The sequence below is a fragment of the Chionomys nivalis genome, chromosome 11 (assembly GCF_950005125.1).
Source record: "Chionomys nivalis chromosome 11, mChiNiv1.1, whole genome shotgun sequence".
Taxonomy (NCBI): Eukaryota; Metazoa; Chordata; class Mammalia; order Rodentia; family Cricetidae; genus Chionomys; species Chionomys nivalis.
In genome coordinates this window covers 22,758,785-22,784,247 of record NC_080096.1, presented here as the reverse complement: position 1 = coordinate 22,784,247, position 25,463 = coordinate 22,758,785, and the positions used below count along the sequence as shown (strand labels likewise).

The 25,463-nt window shown below is 48.3% G+C and overlaps 2 protein-coding genes across 2 annotated transcripts in view; both read right to left on the bottom strand.

Annotated features, from left to right (window-relative positions):
* Window positions 1-16,521, bottom strand: part of Lck (LCK proto-oncogene, Src family tyrosine kinase) — a 29,456-nt gene extending 12,935 nt beyond the window's left edge. Inside the window, exon 1 of the mRNA XM_057783975.1 lies at window positions 16,408-16,521. The gene's annotated coding sequence lies outside the window, so the exon portion shown is untranslated. The remainder of the gene's footprint in view (window positions 1-16,407) is intronic.
* Window positions 16,522-18,659: 2,138 nt separating this feature from the next.
* On the bottom strand, window positions 18,660-20,095 carry Fam167b (family with sequence similarity 167 member B). The gene is made up of 2 exons (XM_057785318.1): window positions 19,692-20,095; window positions 18,660-18,927 (listed from the first exon to the last, which is right to left on the bottom strand). The coding sequence occupies exons 1-2, from the start codon at window positions 19,944-19,946 to the stop codon at window positions 18,697-18,699; spliced, it is 486 nt and encodes a 161-aa protein (XP_057641301.1). The 5' UTR covers window positions 19,947-20,095; the 3' UTR covers window positions 18,660-18,696.
* Window positions 20,096-25,463: the final 5,368 nt, after the last annotated feature.

The window sequence follows — 25,463 nt, the reverse complement described above, 5'->3', positions numbered from 1 at the left end:
GTGCAGGTGCCCACAGAGGCCTTCGGATCCCCTAGAACTGAAGTGACAGCAGGTTGAGCCGCTTGACTCGAGCTCAGAGCTTTTAAGTCCAGTGAAAGAGCAGTAAGCACTAGCCACAGCAGAGCCACCTCTCCAGCTCCTCTCCTACCCCCTTGACGGACAGTAGTGCATCAGGAACAGAAACTGTGCGTCACCTGCCTGAAAGGCTGCCGAATCTATCAGTGGGGATGTGGGGGCTAGGCACAGATTCTCCCACCTGCAGAGGTCTTGCAAACCATCACACCTAGCCTCTGGTTTTATGTGTTTCTGTATGTTTTTTTTTTTTTTTTGGTTTTTCGAGACAGGGTTTCTCTGTGGCTTTGGAGCCTGTCCTGGAACTAGCTCTTGTAGACCAGGCTGGTCTCGAACTCACAGAGATCCGCCTACCTCTGCCTCCCAAGTGCTGGGATTAAAGGCGTGCACCCGGCCCCTGTATGTGTTTATTTTTCCCATAGGGTCTCACTGCACTGCCCAGGCTGGCCTGAAACTCTTGGCTTCAATTGGTCCTTCTGCTGAGCATCTTGAGCTTTTGGGCACACACTGTCAAACAGAGCTTTGACTTCTGATTCTGGAAGATCAAAGCAAGCCCCAGAGAGGCCTGCCAAAGCCACACATCCGCGGTTGAGCAAAACAAGACTTGCTAATTTATGCTGTGTCCAGGTGGATGTGGGAAGGGGGGTGTTTCTAGTTAGCAGAACTCAGAAGAAGGGCTTGAAATTCTGTTAGCTGTGTTCTAGACACAGTCATGCAGGCCTACGTTCCCGGCACTTGGAAGGTAGAGGCAAGACAATCAGAAGTTCAAGGTGGTTCCTCACTAAATAAAGAGTTCGAGAACCAGCCTGGGTTCCATAAAATCCCATCTCAGAAACAAAACAAAAAGATAATACTGGTCTGCATGACTTTGTTGAAAGCATTCTTGGGAGCCTTGCTTTTCCTCCTCTGCTACAGAGGCTCGTCACCCCTATCTTGTCATACATAGTGTTAGCTTAGTTTACTAGTGCTGGGAAAGGCACCCCACAGCACCCCTTCCGCCTCATCTGCCCCTGCCTGGGGGTCAGGCTGTTCAGGTTCATGTTTCCTCTGCTCAGCGACTCCTAGGCTCCCACAGGTACTGGGACTCACAGTCGCCTCCCTGTGTATTTGACTTTAAACAACATATACCTATTATAGAAGAAACATAAAGCACCCATGGAACATTAAGCTAAATCAAGAGACTCCAAATGGCTTGCGGATGTAGTTCAGTGGGCAGCGCTTTGCCTACACCCTAAAGCTCAGTCACCAGCACTAAATAACGAAGTGGGACACACCTGTGTTTCCAGCACTTGGGTGGAGGCAGGAGGGTCAGGAGTTCAAGGTTAGCTTGGGGTACGAGAGACCCTACCTCAGAAACGAGACAGAGACTCGAGAAGCAAATACACAAACATGCCCACTCTTCCTCAACCCCACTCTTGGGAGGTCACGTGGCAGACAAACCTTTGCTCTGCCAGAGTCGACTCATCATGGCTACAAGCGCTGTCTTGTCAGCTCGGCTATCTCATGGTCAGAAAGGCAGCAGGCACTCCCAGGAAAAGCGTGGGCAGTGAGTAATCACCCTGCTTGTGATTCACACGGGCCTGGGAAAGCACTGGTTTCCTAAGGGTACCACAGCAATAGCCTCAGAAGGACTGTGCACTTGGAACATAAGGTGGCTCTCAGGCTTGGTGTTTTTGGAGGCTTTGGGGAAAGGCAAGAGAGACCGGATGTGACGGTGCCTGCCTTTGATCCCACCTCAGCACTGGGCAGCAGATGCAGGCAGATTTCTACTAAACTGAGATCAACCTGGTCTACATAGTGAGTTCCAGCCCAGCCAAGGCTACATAGTGAGATGTAACAACTGTGTCTCAAAGGGGGAAAAAAGCAAGAGAAAAGATTGGGGTTAAGAGGAGTGGTGCAGGGGGATGGAGAGATGGCTCAGTGGTTAAGAGCACTAGCTGCACTTCCAAAGGATCTGGGTTCAATTCCCAGCACCCACTTGGCAGCTCACAATTGTCTGCAATTCCAGTTCCAAGGAATCTGACACCTTCACACAGACGTACATGCAGGCAGAACACCAATGTACGTAAAATAAAAGTAAATAAATCCTTAAAGAAAAAAAAGATCCCGGCAGTGGTGGCTCATGCCATTAATCTCAGCACTTGAGAGGCAGAGGCAGGCAGATCTCTGTGAGTTCAAGGTCAGCCTGGTCTACAGAGCAAGTTCCAGGAGTGGATCCATAGCTGCTAAGAAAGTCTGTCTCAAAAACCAAAAACAGAAACAAACAAACAAAAGGAGAAGGAGGAGGAGGAGAAGGAGAAGAGGAAGAGAAGAAAAAGAGAAGAGGAGGAGGAGGATACAGGGCCTAGAGAGATGGCTCAGTGGTTAAGAGTACTGGCTGCTCTTCCAAAGGAACTGGGTTTAAATCCCAGCACCCACATGGCAGACTGGCTTACAACCATTTAACTTCAGTTCCAAAGGATTTAATGTCCCACCATCTTCTACCCTCCATGGGCACAGGCACACAAGTGACATACAGACACATAAAAGACATACAGACACATAAAACAACTTAGGGAGTTGGTGGTATACACCTTTAATCCTAGCACTTGGGTGGCTCTCTGGAGGCAGAGACAGGTGGATCTCTATGGTTTGAGGCCAGCCTGGTCTCCAGGCAAGACCCGAAAGCTACATAGAAACCTTGTCTCGAAAAATAAAACAAACAAACAAAAGTCTTAGGAGAAAAAAATAACATAAAAAATAAAAAACTGGGCGATGGTGATGCACACCTTTAATCCTAGCACTCAGGAGAAAGGAAAGTAGATCACTGTGAGTTTGAGGCCAGCCTGGTCTACTGAGTGAGTTCCAGGACAGCCAGAGCTACACAGAGAAAACTTGTCTCGAAAAACCCAATTAAATAAATTAATTAAATGAAATGAAGCCATGCCACGTGCTGCAAGGCTTAATGGTACAAGGTTGTAATTTGGGTTGCTGGTGTGAGAAAATCAAGAGTTTGAGGCTAGCCAGAGCTAACTCACAAAACCCATCTGGGTCAAGAGAGACGACACAAGTCTTACAGAGCATGCTCTGCTTTGGCACAGAGCCAGGGTTTAGTCCACAACACCACTGTGGGCAGCTCACAACTGTAACTCCAGCTCCAGAAAGGCTCCACATAGTTTAAAAGGTAGAGAGATGGCTCAGTGGTTAAAACACTGGCTGCTCTCCCAGGAGATTTGGTTCCCAGCACCTACATAATGGTTCATACCTATCTGGAACTCCAGCTCCAGGAGATCCACCCTCTTCTGGCCTCCTTTGGCACATGATGCACAGACATACACATAAAAATATGCACATAAAATTATTCACATACATATGAAAAATACATAAAAGCTGTCTCAAAACAGAAGAAAATTTAAGACAATAAAAGGACTGAGAGGGGCTGGAGAGATGGCTCAGTGGTTAAGAGCACCAGCTGCTCTTCCAGAGGTCCTGAGTTCAATTCCCAGCAACCATATGGTGGCTCAAAACCAACCATCTGTAATGAGATCTGGCGCCCTCTTCTGGCGTGTGGGCATACACGCAGGCAGAATGTTGTATACATAATAAATAAATAAATCTTTTAAAAAAAAAAAGGACTGAGAGAAGCCAGGTGGTGGTGGAGCACGCCTTTAATCCCAGCACTCAGGAGGCAGAGGCAGGCAGATCTCTGTGAGTTTGAGGCCAGCCTTGTCTACAAGAACTAGTTCCAGGACAGGCCCTAAAGCTACAGAGAAATCCTGTCTTGGGGGAAAAAAAAAGGATTGAGGTGGCCTAGAGAGGTGGGTCCAGGGTTAAGAGCATTGACTGCTCTTCCAGAGGTCCCAGGTTCAATTCCAGCACCCACATGGCAGCTCATAACTATCTAACTCCAGTTCCAGGGGACCCAAAACCCATGGCAAAAAACTGATTCATATACTTTTTAAAACATTAAAAAATAATTTTAACAAAAGGACTGAGAGCCATGTATAGTATCCAAGACCTTTTGGAGAATAAAGGTTGGGCCCTTGAAGTTTGAGGCCAGTCTGCGCAACCTAGAAGAAAGCTAGAAGCAGGAGGATCAGTAGTTCAGGTCATCCCCTACTACAAAGAGAGTTCTAGACTAGCCTAGGTTACAACAGACTCTGTCTTAGGAGCCTAGAAAAATGAAAAATCTTAAGAGGAAAGGATTGACAGCCAGGCATGGTGGCACAGACCCAGCACTCGGGGAGCAGAGGCAAGCAGATCACTGTGAGTTCTAGGCCAGCTGGGTCTACAGTGTGAGTTTTAGGAAAGCAAGGGTTACATAAAAAGAGACCCTGTCTCAAGGAAAAAAGGGGGGGGAAAGGCTAGGGGTACAGTTCAGCAGTAAAACACCTGTTTAGCAAGCATGTGGTTTTGGGTTTAACAAACAGCATCACCAGAAAAAAAGTCTGAGAGAAATTATCAGTTTGACAAATTATATTGTTTCTTCAGTGTATTCCCATTTAAGTCTCTGATTAAATTTTAAACTATAGATTGGGGTGCTTGAGAGATGGCTCTGCAGTTTACAGTACTTACTGCATCTACAGAGGACCCCAGCTCAATTCTCAGCACCCCTATGACAGCTCACAACTACCTGAAATTCCTGTCCCAAGGAATCTGATGCCTTTTTCTGGTCTCTGCAAGCATAGGGTATGTATGAACTCACCCAGACTCACATACACACACACACACATACACACACACATGCGCGCGTGCGCGCACACACACACACACAAAACTTCTTTTAAAATTTTGATCTATAGCCAGGCGGTGGTGGCGGACGCCTTTAATCCCAGCACTCAGGAGGCGGAGGCAGGCAGATCTCTGTGAGTTTGAGGCCAGCCTGGTCTACAAAAGCTAATTCCAGGACAAGCTCCAAACTTATAGTGAAACCCTGTCTTGAAAAACCAAAATGAAACCGGGCGGTGGTGGCGCACGCCTTTAATCCCAGCACTTGGGAGGCAGAGGCAGACGGATCTCTGTGAGTTCGAGGCCAGCCTGGTCTACAAGAGCTAGTTCCAGGAGAGGAACCAAAAGCTACTAAGAAACCCTGTCTCAAAAATCCAAAAAAAAAAAAAAAAAAGAAAGAAAAAAAAAAGAAAGGGAAAAAAAAGGAAAACCAAAATGAAAAAAATTTGATCTATACTGCTGGACATGATAGTGAATGCCTTTAGTTCCAGCATTCAGGAAGCAGAGGCAGGTGGATCTCTAAGTTTGACGCCAGCCTGATCTACAGAACAAGTTCCAGGATGGCGAGGGCAACACAGAGAAACCCTGCCTTGAAAAACCAATAGTAATGATAATAATAAATAATAATAAACTGGGCAATGGTGCACGCCTTTAATCCCAGCACTCAGGAGGCAGAAGCAGGCAGATCTCATGAGTTCGATGCCAGCCTGGTCTACAGAGTGAATTCCAGGACAGCCAGGGCTACAGAGTGAGTTCCCATTTCAACAACATAAAAGAAACAAATAACAGCTAACCTCTGGCATCCTCACTGACATGTGTGCAGAAGCTTCTGCATACACATGTGTATACAATATGTGAACTCACATACACAGGGCTGGAGAGATGGCTCAGCACTTAGGAGCTCACACCGATTTAGCAGAGGACCCAAATTCAGTTCCCAAATTCCACTGTGGGTGACTCACAAGCACCTGTGATTCTGCCTCTAAGGTATTTGATGCCCTCTACTGCCACCTTTGATGGACACCTGCACCCGTGCGCACACACACAATTTTAAAAGCTACATACACACCAGCCGATAACCAATAAGAATGGGGGACCCGTGAAACCACAGGGGCTGAGTGACCTCAACAACACACTGCTTTTTGAGGGGGGAAAGCGAAAGCAAAACAAGTTACAGCTGGGGGTGGTCACCTACCTCTTTAATCCCAGCACTCAAGAAACAAAAGCAGACAGATCTCTGTAAATTTGAGGCAAAGCCTTACTACATAGCAAGATACAGGATAACCAGGACCACACAGAGAGACCCTGTGTGTGTGTGTGTGGGGGGAATTACAGGCAGAACCCTTCGTCCTAAACTGGTGGTGTTGGGAGACAGGCTCCAGGGCTGGAGAGATGGCTCAGCACTTAAGAGCATTGCCTGCTCTTCCAAAGGTCCTGAGTTCCCAGTAACCACATGGTGGCTCACAACCATCTGTAATGAGGTCTGGTGCTCTCTTCTGGCACCAGAATATTGTATACATAATAAATAATTTTTTTTTAAAAAAAAGAGGGAGACAGGCTCCAAAGCTACAGAGAAAGCCTGTCTCAAAAGAAGGAAAAAAAAAAAAAGAAAAAAAAAGAAAAACAAAACAAAACCAAAAAACCCTCCATTCTTTTTTTTAAAATATTTATTTATTTATTTATTTATTTATTATGTATACAATATATTGTGTCTGTATATGCCTGCAGGCCAGAAGAGGGCACCAGACCTCATTACAGATGGTTGTGAGCCACCATGTGGTTGCTGGGAATTGAACTCAGGACCTTTGGAAGAGCAGGCAATGCTCTTAACCACTGAGCCATCTCTCCAGCCCAAAACCCTCCATTCTTAATGGAGTATTCTCTTACCCCCGTGTGTTTCTATTTATATCAAGCAGTGGCCATCGTAAAGGAAGCGTGACCATTATTGCTTGGTGTGGTGAGCACATCTTCATTAGTTCCAGCACTTGGGGGCAGAGGCAGCAGGATCTCGGTGAGTTCTAAAACACATGTACATTTAGGCACTTGTACACATATTTTTAAAGAGGTTTTTTTTGGAGACAGGGTTTCTCTGTGTAGCCCTGACTATCCTGCCTCCCGAGTGCTGGGATTAAAAGCGGGCAGCAACAACACCTGGCTAATTTTTTTTGGATTTTTTCGAGACAGGTTTTCTCCATAACTTTTGGTTCCTGTCCTGGAACTAGCTCTTGTAGACCAGGCTGGCCTCGAACTCACAGAGATCCGCCTGCCTCTGCCTCCCGAGTGCTGGGATTAAAGGCGTGCGCCACCACCGCCCGGCCCTAGCTAATATTTTTAAAGAGTTTTTTAAAAAATAAAATAAAATAAATGAGGATACCAACATTAAAACAATGTAAACTTCTCATTGTATGAAATGGAGAAAGAAAGAAGAAAGAAAATGCAGTCCTCAGGGCTCTTAAGATCACAGAGTGCAGATTCTGGTGCAAGTGAGGAACCTCCCCTTCTCCACGGTGCTCAGGGTGAGAGTGGTGTGGATTCTAGCATCTCTGGCTAGGACTTGCAATGCTCTTGGTCGATTCAAGGCAGTGTACAGTCCACAAGGCACTGTGCACCCATTACTAAAGGGCTGAGCCAAACCAGTGCTTCTAAGTTAGAGAGTGGGGTCATAGCTGGATCTTAGTTCCCACCTTACTTCTTCAACACAATGCCTCGCAGCCAGCAGACACAGTGGCCTTGTTCATGTGGGATTTAACATATAACACATCAGGCTGTCAGAAGTGAGTCCATCCTCTCTCAGTTTCTCTAGGTGTTTTTGTTTGGTTTGGTTTTGGTTTGATTTGATTTGATTTTTGTGCTTTGGAAGATAATGTTTCTCTGTATAACAGCTCTGACTGTCCTGGAACTCACTTTGTAGACCAGGCTGGCCTTGAACTCACAGAGATCTGCCTTCCTCTGGCTCCCAAGTGCTGGGATTAAAGATGTGCAACCATCACTGTCTAGCCAGATTTATTTATTTATTATGAATACAGTGTTCTATCTATACAGTGTTCTATCTGCATGTATGCCTGCACACCAGAAGAAGGCATCTGATCTTATTATAGAAGGTTGTGAACCACTATGTGACTGTGGGGAATTGAACTCAGGACTCTGGAAGAATAGTCAGTGCTCTTAACCTCTGAGCCATTTCTCCAGCCCATCTAGTTTTTATTGTTGCTGGGCATGGTAGCCCAGGCCTTTCGTTTCAGCACTTAGAAGCCAGAAGCTGGTTGTTCTCTGTTTTTTTGTTTTTTTTTTTTTGTTTTGTTTTTTCTATTTTTCGAGACAGGGTTTCTCCTGTCCTCGAACTAGCTCTTGTAGACCAGGCTGGCCTCGAACTCACAGAGATCCGCCTGCCTCTGCCTCCTGAGTGCTGGGATTAAAGGCGTGCGCCACCACCGCCCGGCTGGTCTCTGTTTAAAGCCAGTGTACACATTGTGTTCCAGGCCAACTAGGGCTTTATAATAACAACCTGCCTAAAATAATAGTAATAATAAATTAATTTTTCAAGACAGGATTTCTCTGTGTAACAGTCCTGGCTGTCCTGAAACTCACTTTGTAGACCAGACTGTCCTCAAACTCAGAGATACACCTGCCTCTGCCTCCCAAGTTCTGAGATTAAAGGTGTGTGCCACCACTGCCAGGCAATAAATTAAAATTTGTTGTGTGTGTGCATGTGCATGCACCCACAAACGTGTGCATACCATGGCATGCATGTGGAGGTCAGAGGACAAAGGTCAGGGGTCAGTTCTCTCTTTTCACTGTGTGGGTTCCACGAATAGAACTCAGATAACAGGCTTGGCAGCAAGCACCTTGCCCGCTGAGCCACCTCGAGAGTCCCTGGACTAGATTTGCTGGTCTCAGAATTCTGTTTAGGAGTCAAACACATCAAAATGAGTTCTGATTCTTGCAGACTTGGTCACAGTTGCCAGCTTCATAGCCATTAGCTCATAAAGCCAAACCTAGTATGCTTCTTTTATCTCTTTATAAAATAAAACAGAGGCAACACTTTTCCGTCTCCAGCAACAGACCTATTAATTTATAAACCACTGCTTTGGATTTTCAGACCACTGCTTTACACAGAATATGGAAAGCATATTCTGGCCAGGGGGTCATGGGTGCAAGCCTTTAACTCCTGCACTCGAGACAGAGAATTCAAGGCCAGCCTGGTTTACGGTATGAGTTCCATGACAGCCAGGGCTACACAGAGAAACCCTGTCTCAAGAATATAGGCAGAGGGGCCGGAGAGATGTCTCAGTGGTTAAGAGCATTGCCTGCTCTTCCAAAGGTCCTGAGTTCAATTCCCGGCAACCACATGGTGGCTCACAACCATCTGTAATGAGGTTTGGTGCCCTCTTGTGGCCTGCAGACACACGGACAGACAGAATATTGTATAAATAATAAATAAATATTTTTAAAAAAAAAGAATATAGGCAGAGCCGGGTGATGGTGGAGCATGCCTTTAATCCCAGCACTCAGGAGGCAGAGGCAGGCGGATCTCTGGGAGTTCGAGACCAGCCTGGTCTACAGAGCTAGTTCCAGGACAGGTTCCAAAGCCACAGAGAAACCCTGTCTCGAAAAAACAAACAAACAAACAAAAAAACAAAAAACAAACAAACAAACAAACAAAATATATATAGGCAGGATACATGCTGGGCCACTGTAAGGCAAAATCTGCCAGGCTTCATTTAAAACATTTGTGACCCGGTGTTGTTGGCACACGCTTGAATCCCAGCACTTTGAAGGCAGAGACAGGCGGATGTCTGTGAGTTCGAGGCCAGCCTGGTCTACATAGTGAGTTCCAGGTCAATCAGAGCTAAACAATGGAGCCCTGTCACAAACAAACAAACAAACAGTTTCTTGCCTTTTGCCTTTTTTTCTTTAGCAGCTGAGATTTGAACATTGTCAATCTCACACGTGTTTCGTGAAGGGCATACCCACACTAACTTCATCATGATACTAAAAACTTAGTCTTGGCAGGCAAAATAAATAACGTCTAGTCAGTAGACTAGCCATTTGTCCTGGCTTAGAGATTAATAAATAAGCCACGCTACCCTCAAAGTCACAGAAGTCTACCTGTCCCTGCCTCCAGAGCACTGCGGTTGAAGGTGTGTGCCAGCACTCCTGGCTTTCCCAATACTTCAAATCGTTTGTTTGTTGGAGACAGGTCTCAGTGCCCAGGTGAGCCTCTTGCCTTAGCCGGCTGAGTTAACTGTGCTTACTGTCCTGTGCCCAAAGCCTTACCCACGCTGAATACATGTTCTTCCCCTGAGCTACAAGATGGGTTTATTCTCTCAAAACTGGGACTGGCTTAAGCACAGAACTCATTCTGCTTGGTAATCACTGTTATCAGTAAGGGCTACACAGTGGTTAGTGGATTCTGCACTTTAGTAGTGGTCTCTGCCCTGGTTAACTGTGGGTCCACTTTGCATTACGGGAGTTTTGAGATGAGGGAACCTTACTGGCTAAGTGTTATTGAGGCTCCGTTCACTGCGTCCATGTCGTAGTGACTCAGTTTTGATTCCATGATGGCTCAGTCACTCAGTGACGAAAGGTCTTTGGAAGGATGACTAAACCTTCCTCTCCACACACTTGGCTTTTAAAAAACCAATTATTATGGTAATTTATTGATTGTGTGTATGTGTGTGGGGGCAGACATTTTATGGAACCAGTGTGAAAGTCAGAGGGCAGCTGGTGCGGTCTCCCCACCACGTGGATCCTGGGGATCTAGTCCACATTGTCAGTTTGCAGTGAGAGCCTTAACTTCCAGAGCCATCTCATCCCCCACACCTCCCAGCACGCCCTTGACTTTTTTGAGACAAGACCCTGCTATATCGGCCAAACTGACCTCAAACTAACAACAATCCCCCTGTGACAGTCTCCCAAGTCCTGGGATTACAGGTTTGAGCTACCACACCCAGTTTAGATTTCTGAACTCTCAGGCCCTCTCCTAATTCCTGTATCTGCAAACTAGGAAGCAAAACGGGACCTGCATCTTGGACAGTTATGAACATTAAATATGACACATGGAAGACCCTGTGGAGTAAAATGCTTCCTTCATACAGTGCTTGATCCATAGTGACTGCTTTTGTTGGGGCAGGGCCCGTAGGGCGCAGCACAGGACTGACTCACTAAGTTGCCCAGGCTGGCCTTGAACTTGCTCTGTAGCCAAGCAGGTCTTAAACTTCTGATTCCCCTGCCTCCATCTCTCAAGCAGTCAGAATAATGGGCCTGTGCCACCAGCCTACAGTAAGTCACTAAATAGATGGGAACAATTTCTGCTCCAGGCTAGTATGTGTGCTTCATTCTACGGCCTCCAGGCTGGAACGGCCTGACATTTCCTTTTTCCTTATGATTTCGTGCACTTCCACTTTTTCTTCTCTAATGCATTTACCTGAAATAGAAGCTTTACTACCATAAATGGAAAATCGGTGTCACCAGCCATAAATAGCAGATGCACGTCAGCGCACATTAAAAGATATAAATTAGCAATTGCACATGCTCATCCATCAGTCTCCAAAATTACTCCATAGCCAGAATCTTTTTTTTTTCCTTTTTTTTGGGTTTTTTTTTTTTTTTTTTTTTTTTTTTTTTGGTTTTTTTCGAGACAGGATTTCTCTGTGGTTTTGGAGCCTGTCCTGGAACTAGCTCTTGTAGACCAGGCTGGTCTCGAACTCACAGAGATCCGCCTGCCTCTGCCTCCCGAGTGCTGGGATTAAAGGCGTGCGCCACCACCGCCCGGCTATAGCCAGCATCTTAAAGGCCACAGTGTGGGAGATGCTGCCCTGTGAAAGAGAACTTGGAGCTTAGACTTCTTTCCTTCCTTCCTTCCTTCCTTCCTTCCTTCCTTCCTTCCTTCCTTCCTTCCTTCCTTCTCTCTCTTCCTTCTTCCTCCCTCCCTCCTTTCTTTTTCTCCTCCTTTTTGTGGTACTAGTGATTGAACCCAGAACCTCCCACTGAGCTATGCCCTCAGCCCTAACTGCAATTTTGCAATCCTCTCTCTCTGTGTGTGCTTGAGTGTGGAGGGGTTGATGGTAGGTGTCTTCCTTAGTTGCCTTCCTCTCACTTTTTTTGTTGTGCTGTTTTTTGAGACAGGGTTTCTCTGTGTCACCCTGGCTATCCTGGAATTCACTCTGTAAACCAGGCTGGTCTCGAACTCACAGAGATCCTCCTTCCTCTGCCTTGAGTGCTGGGATTAAAGTTGTGCACCACCACCACCCAGCTCCTCCCACCTTTTTTGAGATGGGGTCTCTCTCTGAACCTGGAGCTTCTTCATTCAGGTAGTCTTGCTGGCTAGAGAGCCTCAGGGATCCTGCCACTGGCTCCCTGGCGCTGGCTCCCTGGTGCTGGCTTCCTGCCGCTGGGGTTGCAGGCATCTTCTGCTGGGATCTACTTAGGTTCTCAGGCCTGTGCTGCAGCAAGCACCTTAAGGACGATCTCCCAGCCCCCCTCCATAGTGCAACTTTCTAAATCTACAGGCCAAAATTAAGTGGGCCCTGCCAATCTTCTGGTCTAGTGCCAAGGAACAGAGATGAGCAGACCAGGAAAGGTTCACGTCACACAGCCTGCCCTCTGGGACAGAGAGGGTGTCCCTCCGCAGGTCATTTCATTTTGACCCGCGGCTGTGTGGCCTGCAGTCTGTTCTCCAATCAGTATTGCCCACAGCTCCCAACAACACTTTCCAGGAAGTTGCATAAAAATCACCACCCTTACCCAGGCACCAACCTGACATCAGAGCTATGTTTAGACGGGGGAGACTCCCAGATGCAGCATGCCAATCACAGACTGTGGCCCGTGCATTAACCTGCATTTACATGTATCTAGAGGCTCGGCTGGGTGGTAATCATTCTTTCATATAATTTGCATGATTTAAATGACTTCAGGTGACTCTGCCTGTAATCCTATGAGACACAGGTCACTATCAGCCCCATTTTACAGATGCAAAACCGAGACTCAAACTGAAGAAAGCAATTTGCCTGAAGCCTCCTCCAAACAAAGGTGGGGGAAACTACAAGCCGGACCTTGGCCTGCCCCAGGCTTCAGCCTCTTTCTCCACCTCTTAGTGAGGCCGCAGGGACAATCTTTCAGGACACACACCAGATGGCTCCCAGGGACACAGCGCAGGAGGGGATGGAGGAGCCTGGCATTCTGGAATATCTTTAGATATGCCTCTGTGCTGTTTTGAATTTAAAAACAAAACAAAGCCGGTCGTGTGCTAATTTCTAACACCAAAGTTAAAAACAACATCGCCACCAACGCAAAAGCGTCTTGAAAAACATAAACCCCCTTTTTCCTCCCTTCAGACAGCAGCTGCCTATGAAGCCCAAGTTGCTCTCACTTCTCCCCCTATCTCCATCTCCTGACTGCTAGGGTAACAGGTGTGTGCCACCATACCCTGTGAGTGGCAGTCCTTCGAGAACATACCAACTGTATAGTTCCCTGCCCTTTCATCCCAGGCCTGAAATAGAGAGCAGAGGGAAAAAAAAAAGATGGTTTTGTGTCCGAGAACTTTAGGAAACATTGGATCAGACACACTGAATCAGGTGTCTTCTCTGGGGGAGACCTGCAGAGATTTAGCAAGTCAGTGTCAACGGTGAATCTCCCGTGGGACAGTTTGTCACTGAGGCCTTGTAGTTGGCTCTAACACCCTTTCTGTCCAGGTGCATCATGGAACTAGCTTTTTTTTTTTTTTTTTTTGAGCACAGGGAGGGGGTGTTTTTTGTTTTCTTCAGTGCAGACACTGACAATGCAGCTTGCCATGTTCCAGACCCACACTGAGGCTGGCTGTGAAAGATCACATTTTTAGGGGCTGGAGAGATGGGTTAGTGGGTAAGAGCACTGGCTTACTAGAGGACTCAGCGCCTGCATGGCCGCTCACTACTGTCTGTAACTCCAGTTCTAGGGGATGCGACACACACAGATACCCATGTAGGCCAAACACTAACGCACATAAAATAAAAATAAATGTCTTTTTTTAAAGTCATGTTTCTAGACTCTGGGTGCAGCTTCATTCACTTAGCATGCCTGAGATCCTGTGTGGTTAAAGATTGGGGGGAGGGCCGGGCAGTGGTGGCGCACGCCTTTAATCCCACCACTTGGGAGGCAGAGGCAGGTGGATCTCTGTGAGTTCAAGACCAGCCTGGTCTACAAGAGCTAGTTCCAGGACAGGCTCCAAAACCACAGGGAAACCCTGTCTTGAAAAACCAAAAAAAAAAAAAAAAAAAAAGATTGGGGGGAGAGGAAGGCTCCCACTTCACTGGACGCTATCTTTGCCATCAGCCTGTGGGTGTGTATAGGGGTTTGCAGGATCCTACCTCTAGCTGAACCTGAGCACGTATATTTTTGTGTGATGCACGAGAGGCTTTGAACAGGGAAGACGTGTGTGAGTGTGCATGCATGTTTTTAAAGACAAGGTCTAGCTATGTAACCCAAGCTGGGCTTAAACTCTCCGCGTTCCTGCTTCAACATTTTGAGTGCTAGGATTATAGACAGTGCAAAATGGCGCCTGGCTGAGAGAAACCCTCTCCTACGATGGATCCCTTCTCTCAGACCAGAATCTGAGTTTTCACACTGGACTTTATACAGGAAACAAACTCTTTTGCAAAGCCATACCACAAGCAGGAGGGATTGGGCTGTTTACTGTCTTGCCAAAGCCCCAGTAGGTGTAATTCTGGGTGTGAACAAACACTCTGCAGGGGGAGGAAGTGCCTCGCCTCCCTCAAGCACCTACTGTGTGTCAGTGTCACCAGGGCACATTGTCCTCCTTCTCCCTTTGCTTTCGCCAGGCACTGGACACAGCTTTGGTACTGTGACTTTGTAAATAAACTGGAATTTGGAGCGATAAACCACTCACTCAAGCAAGCAAATGACTGGCCGACGCAGAATTGTTCCTGGGTCTCTCTCCCTGACCCTGAAGACTGTTTTTTGGTTTTTGGTTTTTTTTTGTTTGTTTGCTTTGTTTTATTTTGTTTTGTTTTTCAAGACAGAGTTTCTCTGTAGCTTTGGAGCCTGTCCTGGAACTAGCTCTTGTTGACCAGGCTGGTCTCAAACTTACAGAGATCCACCTGCTTCTGCCTCCCGAGTGCTGGGATTAAAGGCATGCGCCACCGCCGCCTGGCGAAGACTGTTTTTTTGTTTTGTTTTGTTTTTTAACTCTGCACCACACCCTTAGGTTCTTGCAGCTTTGAATTTATTCTGAGGTCTCTGCCTCCATGGTCCCAGACAGCAGCAGCACCGGATAGGGACCTGGGGTTTGTGTCTTAAGCTCTCTCCAAAATGAGCCTCTGCTTTTCCCAGGACTGCCTTATTCAGGAAGCTTCCGGATCCCCATGAAGGAAGCTCTCCCAGCCCCCCATCTGAAGTCTCAACCCTTTCGCTGCCTTAGTACTCTGGACTCTTTGACAAGAGCCACTACCCTGAGCTCCAAGGACTAGGGACTCTGTGGGATTCCTCTGTCAGTCGGCACAGGGCTGGCTCAGGGGACTGCTGTTGTCTGGTGCCTGTTCAAGAACAGAGGAGACCCAGGATGAGCCCGTGTGTTTCCCGCCCCTGTAGGAGCCGAGAGATCTTGGAGAAGTCTGGCATATGCTGACAAGATGGAAAATGTGTTACTGGACATCTCCAGCAAGGCACAGGAAACCTGGAGAGTCAGTCAAGGTAGAAACTGTCCCCCAAAGTTTAGAGTTAGAATAGGAGGAGATGGAAGGTGTCTGGGGACAAGTTTCTGGGCCTCTACCCACTAGAGTCTGAAGCAAGAATCACGAAGGCTAACATGTACACACAAATACAGCTGGCCTGAGGCAGGAGGGGACAAGGGCGAAGGCCAGGACATCCTGTCCTGATACTTGGCAGGACAGGAACGGTGACTTTCCGGATGGAAGCTCAGAAGTTCTTGCCCTGAGCCTGCTGTACCCCCTCTGGGATATAAATAACCCTTCCTCTGCCCCTCTCCCATCATCCTCATTCACCACCAACTTCCCCAGGGAAGACACTTCCATCCTGGATAAACTTCCCTCACATATCCATCTATGTCCGTTTCCCTGGAGACGACTCCATCTTGCGGGATGACGGTTACAAAGTCAATTCTCATCGGGATGCCATGGGTGACTCTTTAGGGAGTTCTGCCACTCGGGTCTGCCCCACGGATCAAAGGATTGACTCCTAGGGCCTGCACTCAAGAAGGTCCATCTCATCGCCCTGTCTACCACAGGAGAAGGAGGAGCCCAGCCCCAGCCATCCCTCCCTCACTAGGTCCTGCGCTACCACTGTCCAGCTTGAGGGAGTGTGGGTGAAGCAGACACATGGCCACCTTTGGACCTCAGAAACCTCGTCCTATGAGGACGAGGAACTGGACGGCTGATGGCTGGTGGCCGCCTCAATACTTGACATCGTACGCTGGATCTCTAAGAAGTAGATGAGGTGAGCAATGATGGCCAACAGGGCAGCAGAGGCGACATCCACCCACCTAGCCAACCTCTAGCAAGATGTCCCTGAAAGGCCGCAGCCCAGCTATGGAGCCAGACCCTCCACACAGAGGCGATCCTCTACTGTCCAGCTCCACCGTAGCCCCTGCCTGTCATTCCCAATGCTCCTTACCTGCCCAGCCTGGGAGCCTTCTGGCCCGTTCACATGATGCTCCTGGCCTGGCCTGGCTGCCTGGACCCAGTCTCAACTCCCCTTGCCTTCGCAGTCACCACCTGTCTCCTCGCGCCCACGTTCCACCCTGACTTCCTGCCTCCTTCTAAGGGCTCAGCAGCCAACCCAGCCCCAGCAACCCAACCACAAGCCTCTAGCACCCCAAGCTTCCTGCCGCCATAGCCCTAGACCCTTCAGCCTCTTGGGGTCCTCAGACATCACTAGGCTAGCCCCTACTCATACTGAGAGTGGCTCCTAGATGGGAGACAGTTGAGCCGGGGTCCAAGGGTCTATAATCCCAGCACTCTGGAGGTGGGGGCAAGAGTGGTTGCATAAAGAATTTCAGGCCAGCCTGAATCACAAAAGTCCTTGTCTCAAAAAGCCAGTAATAATAATAATAATAATAATAATAATAATAATAATAATAAACAACCAAGGAGAGGAGTTTTTTAAATGCAGGGTCTCACTGTGTAACCCTGATTGGCCTGGAACTTATTAGGTAGACCAAACTAGTGTGGCCTTGAATTCACAGAGCTCTGCCTGCGTCTTCTTCCCCCATGCAAAGGAGCAGGCCATTATACCTGGCAAGAAAGGATGTTTGATGGAGTCTCCCCTCCCCTGCCCTCCTGCACCCCAAGATACACCTGGGTAAGAGATCCAAAAGGCCCCTTTATCCCCATAAACAGAGGACGGCAGCCTCAAGTTCCCTTCCAGGGAAGGGAAAAGTGCTACAGTCACACGGGATGAGAGCTAGTGCCTTTAGCTTAGTGGCCTCTAATTCAGTCAGACAGCAGAAGGCATCTCTGGTCAGACCTGAAGCCCGGGCAACAGTTCAGTAGTTGGTGACAGGTTGCATATAGTACGGTAAAAAACTGGTAAAAAACTGCAACCACCGGCACTGACAGAGCGGCATCCAGGTCGTCTTGGGACACAGGACAACCGTGTGTTAGAGTCATGGGGCAGGCCTCTTCCAGTCAAGTGTTGACAGCCTGTTTCAGGAGGGATACAGGAGAACCCCAGGACCTTAAGACTACAGTGACAGGCTAGGGCGTGGAGGTACACAGCTTAATCCCAGCATTTGAGAGGCACAGGCAGGCAGATCTCTGTGAGTTCCAGGCCAGACTGGTCTACACAGTGAGTTTCAGGATAACCAGAGCTACATAAAGAAACCCTGTCTCAATATCTAACTAGATAGATGATAGATGATAGATAGATAGATAGATAGATAGATAGATAGATAGATAGATAGAAGATTAATTGAAGAATATAGTAAGAGGCATAGGCCAGACAACATGGCTGAAGATGATAATTCAAGTAGAGGCAAGGCCTCACCCCTAATGGGAGGCACAGCTTGCCACAGGTAGAAGGGCAGGCATATTGCCCAGGCAGCTGGGGCAGGCAGCAGACATTCTGATATCAGCAGGAGGCAAAGAGCATTGCAGTGAGTACCAGGCAGGTCAAACTGAGGATGGTGCCCATCACAGGCAGAGGGACCAGGCCATCGGTGACATGAGGAACCCCGAAGGGCCCCTCTCAGGCCCAAGAATGGGTCCTGACCTCACTGGAAGGAAAGTGTAAATGTGTCACGTCCTGAGCCACGCTGAGTGAGCAGGTGGGGGAGGGGAGCCCACAGAGTATTGTTGGGGTTTGCGAGCTGGAAGCTGAAGCTGTATGCACCTCCGCTGCAGAGGGAAGGGGGGAACAGGAAATGGGTGTGGGGGGGGAGGAAGCCTGAGTTGGAAAGTCAGACAAAAAGAGTAACACAGAAACAAAGACTGAGAGACACAGGAAAAAAAGAAAAAAGGTTTTGAGTGACAGAGCCGACAGCTGTGTTCCCCAGACCTGATACAGGACCAGGTAGCTACCCTGACTGGAGAATGGTAGCAAGGGTGGCCAAAGCAAGACATATCTAGCCGCCTGTGGGGTAAGAAGAATTAGCAGCTTATTATTTCCATTTATTTTTGGATTTTTTGTTGTTTCAAAAAAAAAAAAAAAACAACCAAAAACAGAAAACAAATAAACAAACAAAAATCCAAAAAGTCAGTGAAGGACTGCAGAAGCTTTGATGGTATGCAATGGGTTTTTATTAAGACATCTGGGGCCTGAGCTCCCTCTCTTTCCCTCACCCTGGGGCTTTGTGCTCTCTGAATTCAACTTTCAGAAACCTAAGTGTGCCCTCTCCCCCAGCAGATGCCGGAGCCACAGGGCCACCTCTTCCTTCCTTCTTCCCAGATAGACACCCAAGGGTCCTCAACAGAGGGTGAAGCGCCTGGCAGTGATGTTCATGCGCGTGAGTCCCAGATGCCGCAGTGGTGGGGCCAGAGCCAGGCCAATCCCAGACTCGAGCTCCAGCTCCAGCTCTGCCTCATCCAGCAGCTCCTGGTGCAGGTGACAGGCTTGGTCCACTTTCAGTCGGTGCAGCTGGGCCCGCAGCTTCAGCAGCTGCCCCGCCAGCTGCCGGTCCTGAGCACGCATCTCCTGCTGTGACCGAAAGGGGGCGTGAGCGTGCTGGGCCAGCCTCCAGCCTCACCGGCCACCGTTTGTTTCCTTTCTGTGAACACTTTAGGACAGAACAGCTCCGAAGCCCCTTCTCACCTACCTTCGTCTTTCCCCAGCTCTCAGAGCTTGTTCCGGATTGGTGGTCCCCAAAGCAAGCCACGGAACCATAAGAATGCAAATACAGCTGTCTGGTACGTCATCACAGATCAACTAAGAGGACTTACTGAGCTGCACTGGACAACCTTACATGTTTGCATATGTTGGGTTGACAGCTGATATTTAACTCTCCCCTCCTAAGATTCTACCAACAGCCCAGTCAGGGTCCACTTTCTCCTTGGCTGTCTCTTTATGGCAGCTGTTCTCAACCTTCTTAATGCTGAGACCCTTTAGAGTTGTGGTGACCCCAACATAAAATTATTTTCTTTGCTACTTCAGAACTGTAACTTTGCTGCTGTTATGAATCTAATATAAATATCTGATATGCAAGATATCTGATATGCAACCCGTGAAAGGGTCATTTGACCCCCACAAATAGGGATCGCAACCCACAGGCTGAGAACCTTTGCTCTGGGGTCTATTAATCCAGGGTTGGCTCCACAAAAACATGACTGAATTCCTGGCTCCTCTGTCCGAGGGTACAGCAGCGAGGACTTGCTTTGGAGAGTGGTCCATTCTCACCTCCTCCCAACCCCACAGAGGACTGACATGGAGATCCTGTGCCAATCTGTCTAGCCCAATGGACTCACCAGCTCCTTTCTGAGCCACTCAAGTGCAGAATCCATGGAGTCGAAGCCACAGATGGCTCCAGGTCTTTCTGGCTCCGGTCTGGCTTGGACTCTGCACCAGGCCCGGCTCTGGACTCTGGCAGTCCACTCCAGATATGAGGGTCTTCGGGTCTGGAGCTGAAGCTTGGCTGTCAATGCCTTCACAGAATCTAAGCTCTCCTCCTCATCCTCCTCATCCTCCCCCACTGCCTGGAACTTGAGTGGCTCCAGGGACATGGTAGGTCTAGGGTCGTCAATGGGGCAGCGAGGGAAAGACTTTAGGAGAGGTGGAAGAGGCTGAGGGTGAGAAAGTGTGCCAGGTGTGTGCGGTGACGAATGCAGATGGTGGGCGAGCAAGGCTAAGTGTGCCAGGGTGAGTGAGCAGATGGGTGTGTGAAGCTAAGTGTGCAAGAGATGGAATTTTCCTGGTCTGCTAACTGGGGGCCACGTGATGCCCATCCGGCTGGGGGCAGGAGGAGCCCTTTGGATGAATTTTATTGTCTTTGCCCAGAATCAGGTTCCTGGTTCCCAGAAAGGAAGCTGCAGCAGGATAAGAAAAGCATCATCCACAGCCGACTTGGCCCTCCTCCCAAGACCCGAGTCAAGGAAGTCAAGAGGGAAGGCTGGCTAGCTCCCTGTCCCCTTTGCGGTGCTAGCTCTTCAGGCAAGGGAATGGGGTCTGGCTGCCTGGGAGCTGGGAGCGCTGGACTCTGCTGTTACTTTGCTGGGATTTCGGGTAGCTCACTGTCTTCTCTGAGTCTCTGTTGGGACAGGTCCTGTGATTCCAAGCTTCACTCTAAGGAGCCCTAGGTTCTGTTGGCAATCACCGAAAAGCTTCCGGCAGCTGAAGGAGCTACCCATAGCTGAAGGGCAGCATGTAGCTCCACTTCTAACCCTCGGCCTCCCTGGCATTCACAGGGTTGGCTTCAATCGCTCTCTCTCCCTCTCTCTCTCTCTTATCTCAAATGTAGCCATGGCTAGCCTAGAACCCACTATATAGACCAGGCTGACCAAATCACAGAACTTTGCCTGCTTCTGCCTCCCAAGTGCTGGGACCAAGGTATGGGCCACCACCGGCTGCTGCTACAGGGCTTCTCAGTTTTCGTGAAGTCTCTCTATTACCCATCAATGAGAGCAGGACTGGGGTTCGGCTCAGTGAAAGCCTTCCTGGATGCTCAAGGCTCCAGGTTTTGCCCCAGCAATTAGAGAGAAGGAAGGAGGAAGGAGGGGAAGGGAAAAAGAGGAAGAGAGAAAAAGAAAAAAGGGAAGAGCGAAGAGAAATGGAAGTGGTGCCAGGCACAGTGTGAGCATAAGTGGATTTTGCCAGTTTGTATGTTCTCTGGTCCTCCTGTATATTCTTACGGGAGGACACAAACCAACCGACTGAAAACCTAAAAGAAAACGCGTGTAGTGGTCATGCCCGGACTCCCAGCACTTGGGAGGTAAAGTCAGAAATTCTTTCTCAGCTAATTGATGATTTTGAAGTCAGCCTGGAATACACGAGATCATTACTCAAAAACAAAACAAAGCAAGGAGACTAGGAGTCAGGTGGTGGCGCACGCCTTTAATCCCAGCATTGGGGGGGGGGGCAGAGGCAGGTGGATCTCTGTGAGTTCAAGGCCAACCTGGTCTACAGAGCTAGTTCCAGGACAGGCTCCAAAGGCACATATGGAAACCCTGTCTTGAAAAACCAAAAAGAAGAAAGAAAGAAAAGAAAAGAAAGAAAGAAAGAAAGAAAGAAAGAAAGAAAGAAAGAAAGAAAAGAGAGAGAGACAGGAAAGAGAAAGGGAGGGGAGAGATAAAAAGAATTTGGAGCCAGGCAGTGGTGGTGCACACCTTTAATCCCAGCACTCTGGAGGCAGAGGCAGGCGGATCTCTGTGAGTTTGAGGCCAGCCTGGCCTACAGAGTTACAAGAAGCCAGGGCTACACAGAGAAACCCTGTCTTGAAAAAAAATTTAAAATAAATAAATATGGAACTTGGTAAATTCTCCCAAATAAGCAATGAGCAGCACCTAGGTCAAATGATGCTGGTCACACTGGGACCTTCCTGCTTGGCGTAGCTCACATTCCTCTCCAAGGGATAACATTTCTGTTTCCAAATGAACACACACACACACTTTTTTGTTTTGGGTTTTCGTTTTGTTTTTTGTTTGTTTGTTTGTTTGTTTGTTTTTTTGAGACAGGGTTTCTATTTGTACTCCTGGCTGTCCTGGAACTCACTTTTTAGACCAGGCTGACCCCAAACTCTCAGATATCCGCCTGTCTCTGCCTCCCGAGTGTTAGGATTAAAGTCATCATACCCGCCTAGTATATATAACTTTTGCGTTTGTAATTCTTTTCTTTTTTAAGCAGGATCTCAGCATAAGCTGACCTGGAACTGACTCTGTAGCACAAACTGACTTCAAACTCACAGGGATCCTCATGCCTCTGCCTCTGAATATTAGAATTCGTGAACTGACATGCCCTCTTCTGTGTCTTCCCCCACCCACCCAGTTGCTGCGCAAACGCAGATGACCCGCCTGCTAGCGAAGGCTGTACTGAACGGCACCCAGCCCCACTCTCATTGCTGACGACACGAATGGATTTTGCCATTTTGTATACTTTCCAGTGCCCCTCCAGCTCTGGCGCGTCAGAATCACCTGGGGGAAAATCGTGTGCTAAAACAGGCGGCTTCCCCTTCCCCGGTTTCAGATTCAGTCTGAGTGTGTGGGGCGGGGCTAATCTGCATGTCTATCAAAGTCCCAGCCTTGAAGCTTTCGCTGGTCTGGAATTTCATAACCTGGTTCTGTTTTGGGTTTTGGTTTCCACAGGGTCTCCGTGTGCAGCCAAGGCTGGCCTTGAGCCCTGGAAGCTTCAGAAGTGTTGACCCTGCAGGTGCGAGACAACACACCCAACTGCTCTGTACCGTTTCACGTTTGGCTGTGGCCGGGCGGTGGTGGCGCACGCCTTTAATCCCAGCACTTGGGAGGCAGAGGCAGGTGGATCTCTGTGAGTTCGAGACCAGCCTGGTCTACAAGAGCTAGTTCCGGGACAGGCTCCAAAACCACAGAGAAACTCTGTCTCAAAAAAAAAAAAAAAAGTCACATTTGGCTGCTTTCAGAGAGAGACTCCAGCTTTGTGTTTATAGTCCAGAGTGAGCACCTGAGCCCGGAGCCGACACCCGGCCCTCTGGTTACTCTCTCTGATGTTCTTCCTTGCCCCCATTTACTCTTCTTTTTCCTTCTCACAGGCCCCTTTCCACCGTCACAGCCTATATATGTGTATGAGTGTAAAGTTAGATCCCAGACAGAGAAAACATTTGTGTCAGTGTGGTCCATTCCACTTAACAGAAAGCTCTCCAGTTCCGTCCATTTTGCTGAAAACATTGTAACTTCGTTCTCCTTACAACTAAATGAAATCCTGCTATGTGTATTTGCTGTGCTTTCTTCTGCTGCTTGTCTGTAGATGAACCTCCAGGGTGTTCCCATACCTTGACCACACTCACAAATGCAACACTAAACATTGTATAAAGCGAGGACATGGCCGCTCCAAGGTGTGGCTGAGGGAAAGGTGGTTAGTGTGGATACCAGGGAGAGAACAGCCGGAGGCATCTGGAAGAATCCAGAGCAGGGAGAGGAAATAGTGAACTGACCGTGGTGGCCGGCAGAATGGACTGGGCCATGATGGGGGAGGGGAGAAGAGAGAGGAGGACCAAGGGAGTAAGTCACTGAATGGCAGGGTTATGTAGGAATGAGAAGGGAACCCATGAACTGGAGAAGTTTAAGGGAGGTGTTGAGGTGAGAAAGTCAAGGGGAGCCAGGATGTCAGCATGGACTCTGTAACAGGTACTCTCATTGTCTGTGCCTACAGAGCCTGGGGGCCAGCCTGTATTTTGGCATTTTGGTATGCTAATACGTACCACGAGGGGGGGGAGACTGGAGAGATGGCTCAGAGGTTAAGGACCCTGACTGTTCTCCCAGGGGTCCTGAGTTTAATCCCCAGGAACCACATGGTGGCTCACAACCATCTACAATGAGATCTGGTGCCTGCTTCTGGCCTGCAGTCATACATGGAGGAAGCACACTGTATTGTATACATAATAAATAAAATCTTTAAAAAAAAATAGGTACCACAGTTAGTCTTTGTGTGTTTGTGTGTGCTTTCAAGACAAGGTTTCTCTGTGGCTTTGGAGCCTGTCCTGGAAGTAGCTCTCCTAGACCAGGCTGGCCTCAAACTCACAGAGATTCACCTGCCTCTGCCTCCCCAGTGCTGGGATTAAAGGTGTGCACCACCACTGCTGGATGGTTTTTTGCTTATTTATTTATCTATATATTATGTATACAGTGTTCTGGCATGTATGTATGCCACAAGAGGCCACTAAATCTCATTACAGATGTTTGTAAGCCACCACGTGGTTGCTTGGAATTGAACTCGGGACCTCTGGAAGAGCCAGTCCCTTGTGTATTTTACTATTATCCTTGTTATATAGACTTAGCACCACAAAGATATCAGTAAGAATTTTAAAAAGTATTGAGAGGGAGATAGAAAAAGAGATGGTTCAGTGGCTCAGAGCACCTGTCACTTTTGCATAGGACCCAGGTTCAATTCCCAGCACCTACCTGGTGGCTCACAACCTCATAACTCCAGTTCCAGGTGGATCCATTACCCCTCTGTGGTCACCAGGCACACACGTGGTGCCCAGACACACATTCCGGTGAAACACTCATGAACATAAAATAAATATAAAAAATATTAAAAGTAGGTGCATGGATGAATGGTTGAATGAGTCCTCTAGCAAATCAGTTGAGTTTCCTATTGTAGTTACCAACTGAAGCATGTCTTCTTGCTAGACCGAGCACAGGGTCCTTCCTCTTGGGTCCCTCTATCAGAAACATAATTCAGCTCATGGTGTGGACAATTCACACTTAATGAAAAAGATGGAGTCAAGGGCTGGAGTTCTTCAGGACCCACAGCCAGAATTGGTTTCTGGAGGTGGCCAAAAGGCATGACTTCGGGAGGGGTGCCAGCTACAACTGCTGTTTGCTTTTAAGGTGGACGGAGGGATTTTCCTCTACCCAAGCTTCAAATGTGTGGGAGAAGAAGGCAGGTCCCAGTCAACACACCCACACTTTCCAGTCCATCTACCAGGGTACAGGGGAACAAATTTATTTTTCTTTCTTTTTAAGTCATCAAGGGTACCAGCACCTCAGGACTTAAAAAAAGAAAAATCAAGAACCTCTGGAAACACACAGAGCGTAGACAAACTTTCATCACCATTTCGTCGATCAGGAAGCTTCGATTTCCTTAACGAACACTGGACGGCAGTTCTAAGAGAACCTGGGCCTAGGAGAAAATGCCAGTGAAACTGTGTGGTCCCTTCCCGAAGGGATTTTGTCATTGTCTCCAGCTGCCCAGCCTGTCCTTACCAGAATCTGTGGGGCTGGGACCCAGGGTCCAGCTTGCAAAATGGGAGGTGATCTGAGCATTGCTGAGCCCAATCAAACTCCGAGCTCCGTGATACCATCTGTGGCTGCCTGTGCTGCTGGTGTCGATTCATCCCACCGAGAAACAGTGAGCAAAGGCAGGGGCATGCCCCAGATTGAGAACTGAGAGAAGACAGGGTGAAGAGATTGCGCAGTCGGAGCTGGTGCCGGCGCCCTCCTACACAGCCTGATCTGTGCAGCTGGATTAGTCCACCCCCCACCCCCCCACTCGGCGTTCCAGTGTCTATGGTGACCCTGGCTACATCACTCCACCTTGTAAGGACCCGATGC

Bases quoted from the DNA above. Each gene is read 5' to 3' on its own strand.
- Fam167b (XM_057785318.1), bottom strand. From the start codon at position 19,946: ATGTCCCTGGAGCCACTCAAGTTCCAGGCAGTGGGGGAGGATGAGGAG. The intron at 18,928-19,691 runs GTGAGTCCATTG...TTTCGGTCACAG, and splicing joins AGTGGCTCAGAAAGGAGCTG to CAGGAGATGCGTGCTCAGGA.